General features: G+C 36.4%; 1 protein-coding gene across 1 annotated transcript; it reads left to right on the top strand.

The window, feature by feature from the left end:
- Positions 1-409: 409 nt before the first annotated feature.
- On the top strand, positions 410-7,014 carry LOC103472588 (gastrula zinc finger protein XlCGF57.1-like). Its single transcript, XM_008422342.2, has 3 exons — positions 410-587; positions 692-789; positions 4,260-7,014. The coding sequence occupies exons 2-3, from the start codon at positions 726-728 to the stop codon at positions 6,023-6,025; spliced, it is 1,830 nt and encodes a 609-aa protein (XP_008420564.1). The 5' UTR covers positions 410-587; positions 692-725; the 3' UTR covers positions 6,026-7,014.
- The last annotated feature ends 547 nt before the right edge of the window (positions 7,015-7,561 follow it).

Genomic DNA, 7,561 nt, shown 5'->3' with positions numbered 1-7,561 from the left:
ATTACATTGAAAAAAAACCCCCAAATGATAACATTTTTTAAAAATGAGTTAATTTGGTACGAGTAATCAAATCAAGTTTATCCAAATAAACAAACTGAGTTTGACCAACTTAATTTGCTARTAAACAAATTCAATTTTTTTTATTTTTTAAGTTGGAGTTCCTTTCTCTCTTTTTATGGAGCTTAAAAACCTTTAAGCTGTTTTCTCTTCATCAAGCCCACATTTCTTAATTAAAATGTTTTTTTATTGGTCTGKTGTAATATTTTCATCTTAAACCTAGTGTTTTCACTACCTGTAGGCAAAAAAATAAAGTATGAAAAACTTCATAATGTGTAATTAATCTGTGTTTCATTTAGTGAATTGTGTTCCTTAAATAAATACATTTTGCAACAACRTTCTAAATATAAATGTATCATAAAGGAGGCGTTTCAGTAGGAATCATAAAATTTAAAGAGGAACTAAAGTTCTTTTACTGTTTCGTCAGTGGAGCAACAGTGAAACACACGGGAAGTAAAGACAGAGCAGAGATAGCAGCGTTAGCTGTTTCTTTGTTAGAAAGTGGTTTGAAGACGGATTCGGCGTTTTAGGTAAATACTTGAGTATTTTCTTTCTTTTTTTTTTTAATCTTCAACCCAGTTTCAATGGCAATTTATCAACGAGTGTTTAACTCCGGTTGAAAAATCGTTTTCAGAGTTTAAAGAAATCATCGCCAGGTTCAGGAGGAGATGGATGATCAGCACAGACTGTTGGTTTTCACCCGGACACCCCAGATAATCTTATACCAAATAGGTATGAAACACCTTCACCTTTTAGCAAACTAAATGACTGCTGGAAAAATTAAATACTTAAAGCGATCAACCGTCAAATGAAGCKGAAGCTGGCTTCCGATTGGGAAAATGGCTAACTACTACCTTCATAATCTTTACTCTGCTGTAGTTCAGAAACTAAAATGCACAAATGGAACATTTAGAGCCAAGTGTGAAATGTGTGAAACCGCAGTAAAGAGCTATATTAATGAGTTCATKTAAAGTTTATTGATCCTATCGATCGACTAACGTTCAGAGATGCGGCCATCTTCTGAAAAACCTGACTTYWTCAATTGTATCAAGAGGGTCGACCGTCTTGAGAGGCTATTTTTTTTGTATTATGCTGAATAAAAAACAAACAAAAAAAGCCACATAATTATGTCCTAACTGTCTCTAGCATCGGCTGTATTAAACTCGTGTTTAAATGTGTAACAACTGGCTGAATAAACGGGGGACTCATTGCAGAGCTAGTAGCTTTACGACTGGTGCAGTTTATTCCTGAGCAGCGGTTTTGAAACCAGTAAGTAGCCCACGCCCTTTACCAGTTCACAGTCTCAAAAGATTTCCAGTAAGAAATGGTCATTTCAATCCAATCATCCAGCAGAAACCAGAAGTTTACATATGCCAAATAAAAATGTTTATTTTTTCACTTTCTGAAGTTAAATCAGGCCAAGCTTCTCGTCTTAGTTTTGCTGGAATTAACAAAATTATTTCTGTTTTCTAAATGCCAGAAAATTTAGCAAGAACATATTTTAAAGATTTTTTTGTAACTTTCTTTGAATGAACAAGTTTACATATGTTTGGTCAGGTATAATTGTCTTTTAAGCTGTTTGACTTGGGTCAAACCTTTTGGGTTTCCTTTGACACATTTGAGTAAACTGGAGGGACACCCATAGACGTATTTTAAATACCAGAACTGAAACCCCTTGCCTCCTTTTTTTTGACATATCACAAATATCTGCGCAAATCTCATTCATCCTTAGGAACAACTCACGGATGCTTGAAGGCTCCGCATTCATGAGTTCAAACAAGTATAGACATGATGGAAATGTCCAACCTTCATACCCATCAGGAGGGAGACTTTCATTTGTGTCCCAGACATAAAAATATTTACCTGAGTGAAGTTGGCCCCCCCACCTTCTTCAAATCAGACAAAATTGGTGTCAAACGTTTGTGCTGCAAAAACTTTTGTTTGTGCCACTATCATTTTAAAGATGTAAAGAAAGTTGGGAGGCTGGTTGACCTTTTGACCTTTACACTTTCATTAATATCTTCAAAGCCAAAGCAGCACAAACGAACATTTTTGCTTCACAAACATAGCCGGGTTGATTGACACCCATTTTGTCTGGTTTGAAGAAGCTGGGGGGATGGTTGACCTCTAGAAACATTTCTTTATATCTTTAAAATAATAGCAGCACAAACTAAAATGTTTGCTGCACACAACGTAGCACAAACGTTTGACACCAATTTTGTCTGATTTGAAGAAGGTGGGGGGGCCAACTTCACTCAGGTAAGTTATTTTGGTCTTAAACCGGTGGTATACATACCGTTCTCTGATTGGTTTATCGCTGCCAGCTCATACCGGTACTGTACACTTTACGTCTCTGTCAGGGACAAATTTTGGAATTCAGTGCACACAAAGGCTCACCGGATTATAAGGAGCACTGCCGATTTTTGAGAAAATTTAAGGTTCTTAAGTGCACCTTATAGTGTGGAAAATGCGGTAAATTGGTTCCTGTCCTATCTTCCAGACAGGAGATTTTCTGTGAACAGTGCTGCACAACTGCACAGTGGCGCAGTTGGTAGAGTTGTTGCCTTGCAGCAAGAAGGTTCTGGGTTCGATTCCTGGCCCCGGTCTTTCTGCATGGAGTTTGCATGTTCTCCCTGTGCATGCGTGGGTTTTCTCCGGGCACTCCGGTTTCCTCCCACAGTCCAAAAACATGACTGTCAGGTTAATTGGCCTCTCCAAATTGCCCATAGGTGTGAGTGTGTGTGTGCATGGTTGTGTGTCCTGTGTGTCTCTCTGTTGCCCTGCGACAGACTGGCGACCTGTCCAGGGTGACCCCGCCTTTCGCCCGGAATGTTAGCTGGAGATGGGCACCAGCAAACCCTCCCGACCCCACTGAGGGACAAGTGTGTTAAGAAAATGGCAATCCCCTGTTTGGACATGACGGTGTCCATTTGTGAAAAATCTGGGTGTGATTGTTAATAGATGTTTTAATTTGATAACCATATTAGCACTGTCATGAAAGCCAGTTTCTTTTAGCTGAGGAACCTTGCTAAGATAAAATCTTATCTTCCTCTGCCTGATTTTGAGAGGCTATCTCCACATTCATTACACATTCATTACAGTAATCTAAACGTAATCTAAATCACGTTTAGATTACTATAATTTTTTTGTATTTTGGGTTGGACCTGAGCTCCCTGCAGCGACTGCAGAGCATACATAACTCTGCAGCCCGACTGCTGATGAAAACAAGCAGGTGTGAATCTATTACCCTCATTTTGCACAACTTTCACTGGCTTTTTTTGGGGGTAAAGTTTAAGGATTTATTGATTGTTTTTAGGTGTCTAAGCTCTATGGCACCTTCTTACTTGCAGTCCTACACTCCACCCAGAGCCCTGAGTTCAACTGGTCAGCTTTTATTGTCTGTCCTTAAAGTCAGGCTAAAACCCAGAGGAGACGGAGCGTGTTACCTCTGTGGCAGCAGCCAGACTGCGGATCAATCTCCCTCTCTCTGTTGAGCTTTCTCAATCAGTAGGTCAGTTTAATCTTGGTAAAAAAAAAAACACATCTATTCTCTCTGGCCTTTAAAACCATTTAAAGAAAGAAGGAATATTAGTACCTCACTGATTCAACTTCTTTTTATATTTCTGTAAATTGTAGCTGTCATTTTTTTATTCATATTATTAGTTTTAGGTATTTTCTGCAAATTTTATAATTGTCCTTTTGTTGTTKTTTTTTTCAATGAAATTTCACTTTTATTTTTTGTTATATAATTGCTTTGTAATTTTTGTGAAGCATTTTGGTCAGCTGAGGCTTTTGTAAATGTGCTCTATAAATCATTTTGACTTGACTTTGCTGGAGTTTTCTAAATTTGTCAGTGTTGTTGCCGACACAATGAAAGTGTTAGTTACAATTTAAATGTTACTGTCCTTAATAGTTTTACCTCATATGTGCTTCATATGTTCTTTTTTTATTTTTATTTTTTACCTTTTTTCTAATATATTATTAACAATAATGTTAAAACATTTTTACATTTAAAAATGACCTTCATGTTATAGAAAAGACCCTATTGATACATAAGAAATCTCAGGTTTTAAAAAAATGGTCGCATAACGAATAATCTTTAGTGTATTGAAAAGATCAATCAACTCATTCATTGATAACTTGATTTCTAATAAGTGAAAAGGTGTGTTCTTTATAAACTTTTATTTTGTGTTTTTGCCCAGATCTTTCACGATGCATTGTAGTTAAAGAAGAGGAAGAGGTTCCAGTTGAGTTCACTAACCAGGATGGGAATTCCACTTTGGATCAAGACGAACCAGAACCTCTGGGGATAAAACAGGAGCAAGAGGAACCAGAACATCAACAATTCAAAGAGAATCAACTCTGCATCAGTCAGAATGAAGACCAGCTTGTGCAAAAGCAGGAAACTGATTCTCCTGAAGTTGAGAACCAGGATCAAGAAGAAATTGATTCTGAAACTCAAGGAAAAAATGGAGATGATCAGAAACAACTTGAGAGATGTCAGAAGACCAAACAGCAGAAAGGGACCCTCCCAGGCCACAGTTTGTATTCCTGTGAAATTTGTGATAAAATCTTTTCTGGACAAAAGGGTTTCACGATACACATGAGAAATCACATGCGTGAGAAGACGTATGGATGTACAACCTGTGGAAAACGTTACTATAGCAGAAGTGGTTTAAATCTGCACATGAGAACCCACACAGGGGAAAAACCGTTCACATGTGCAACTTGTGGAAAAAGCTATGGCAGCAGGGTTTCTTTAAATTTTCATATGAGAACTCACACAGGGGAAAGGCGGTTCAAGTGTGGTGTTTGTGGAAAAGATTTCCGTCAGAGTTCAGCTTTACATACTCACATGAGAACGCACTCAGATCAGAAGCCTTATTCATGCACAACCTGTGGAAAAAGGTTTTCCAATAAAAGCGTTTTAAATTCTCACATTATAATTCATACAGGTGAGAAACGTTACTCATGTATTGCTTGCGGAAAACGTTTTAGTCAGAAAAGTCAGTTGCGGTATCACATGATGACTCACACAGGTGAGAAACCTGTTTCATGCATGACTTGTGGAAAAACGTTCACTCATAAAGGTAATTTATCTGAGCACATCAAAACTCACACAGGTGAAAAGCCTTTTTCATGTTCTACTTGCGGGAAATGTTTCAGTCACAAAAGCCTTTTAAGAAATCACATGAGAAGGCACACAGGTGAGAGGCCTTTTTCATGTACCACCTGTGGAAAGACTTACAGTGAGAGAAGTGGTTTAGCTTATCATGTCAAAACTCACACAGCTGAGAGACCCTTCTCCTGTGTGACCTGCAAGGCAAGTTTCCGAAAACAATCCTTTTTAACACATCACATGAAAACTCACACAGTTGAGAAGACTTTCTCATGTGTGACTTGTGGAGAAACTTTCTCTCAGAAATGTGAATTAACTGTTCACAAGAAGACTCATAGGGATGAGGGGCCTTTCTTATGTACGATGTGTGGTAAAGGTTTCCGTGGAAAAAGTAGTTTGAATTACCACATGAAAAATCACTCAGAGGAAAAGCCTTTCTCATGTGTGACCTGTGGAAAAGGGTTTCTTAGGAAGTCTCATTTAATATGTCACATGAGGAGTCACACCGGGGAGAAACCTTTCTCATGCATGACCTGTGGAAAAAGTTTCTCTGTGAAATGTAACTTAACTTTTCACATGAAGACTCATACAAATGAGAAACCTTTCTCATGTGCAATCTGTGGTAAGGGTTACCACAATAAAAGTAGTTTCAATTACCACATGAGAAATCACACAGAGGAAAAGCCATTCCTGTGTGTGACCTGTGGAAAGGGATTTGTTCATAATTCTCATTTAATTTTGCACATGAGGAGTCACACAGGGGAGAAGCCTTTCACATGCACAATATGTGAGAAAAGCTATGCCATAAAAAGCAGGTTAACTGTTCATATGAAGACACATACAGGTTAGGCGCTTCTGCATGTTTTGTTAAGAAGCTTTTGAGCAGAAATGTCCTTTACTACATCACTGAATACCCAAATATGAGACAGCGATGTGAACTTGAAATAGCAAGTTAGTAAATTTTTGTTTAGAAAGAGGAGTAAATTCATGAAGACTCGTACAGATGAGAAGCTTGTATAATTCTCATAATGCTTTCAAATAGGTTTAGCTGACATAGTTTATGAAATTCATCATTTTTGGGAGTTGTACTTTAACATTTAAAATGGTTATTTTTTCAGTGAGATTGTCAGTGTCTTCATAAGATTTTGTTAAAATTGTTTTGAATGCATTTAATTTTTTTTAAGAACAATGGTTTTCAGTTTTTTTACATTCAGACTGCAGTGTATTTTTTTAACTTAGACTTTTGTTACAGCTGCATATGTGAAATAGAATCACTCATAACTATGTGCATATGCATTCGAATACACATACAAATATGTGAAAATAAGTAAAGACAAAGGTTTGAGTTGTTCATTTGTTATACTTTGGGTTTTTTTCAAATATTTTGTGATTTTTATTAGTGGATACATGTTCAAATGTACAGACTGATGGGCTACGCATGATTTGCCTTTACTTGGATTAATATTTTCTGAAATTGAATCTAGATAACGCAAATACATTTACTAAGTACTGACTTGACTGGAGTCAATATGAAATTATGTTTTATATTTCAGTAATTTTGTAGAAAACTGTTTTCTTTGACATTCAATTTTTTTTTTTTTTTTCAAAAAATCCAAATTTAGTCATTTGTAAGGCAATGAAAGAGTAAAACATCCAAGGGGTTGAAATACTTTTTGTAGGCAATGTATGGACCACAAATGATTTGCATGTATGTACTTCTCCTGTAATATTACAAAGCTGTCACAAGCCGCCATGTTGGTAGGCAACATTAACTTTAAATACTGTTTTACTAACTAAAACAGTCACATTCAATAAATGAGAATATATGTTCCCATAAAGCTTTTTTGTCAGATTACAATTACCTTTTGATTAAAAAAGAAAACCTTTAAGATGTACTAAACTGGCTTCACTAGCCTTGCAAAGTGTTTTTTTTTTCTAGCTCTGACGTAATCTGAATTCTTAATTCTGACATAACAAAAATGGCTTAAAAATATTAGACTGTCTACATATTTAAGTTAGTAAATTAAGTCACTGAATATTTAAATATTCTTCGTAGCTCACTGCATGGTGAAAGATGATTCAGGATTAGAAAATTCAAAGCGGAATAAGTCATTTAAATTTTTTCCCATGTAGCCACAGTGAGATAAAAACAGCACAGGTAGCAGCGTTCCTTTTCCCTTTTTAGAAGGAAGGTTAAACAGATTTTATGTTTTAAGTAAATTGTTGAGTCTGAAAAAAAAGTCTTCAGTCCTGCCTCAGACACAGTTGATTATCCTGTTTGTTGATTAACAGTTGTTAACCTCTAACAATTTATAAGTCAATCTGGACAAAAATTGGAGTAGTGCATGGATTGGTTAAAATTGAACAGTTTTAATGTTAATGAAA

This window comes from Poecilia reticulata, linkage group LG11 (genome assembly GCF_000633615.1).
Source record: "Poecilia reticulata strain Guanapo linkage group LG11, Guppy_female_1.0+MT, whole genome shotgun sequence".
Taxonomy (NCBI): domain Eukaryota; kingdom Metazoa; phylum Chordata; class Actinopteri; order Cyprinodontiformes; family Poeciliidae; genus Poecilia; species Poecilia reticulata.
This window is presented reverse-complemented; position numbering and strand designations above follow the sequence as displayed.

Excerpts from the sequence above, each read along its gene's own strand:
- LOC103472588 (XM_008422342.2), top strand. The coding sequence starts at position 726 with ATGGATGATCAGCACAGACTGTTGGTTTTCACCCGGACACCCCAGATA. Across the intron at positions 790-4,259 it reads GATAATCTTATACCAAATAG|ATCTTTCACGATGCATTGTA; the intron begins GTATGAAACACC and ends GTTTTTGCCCAG.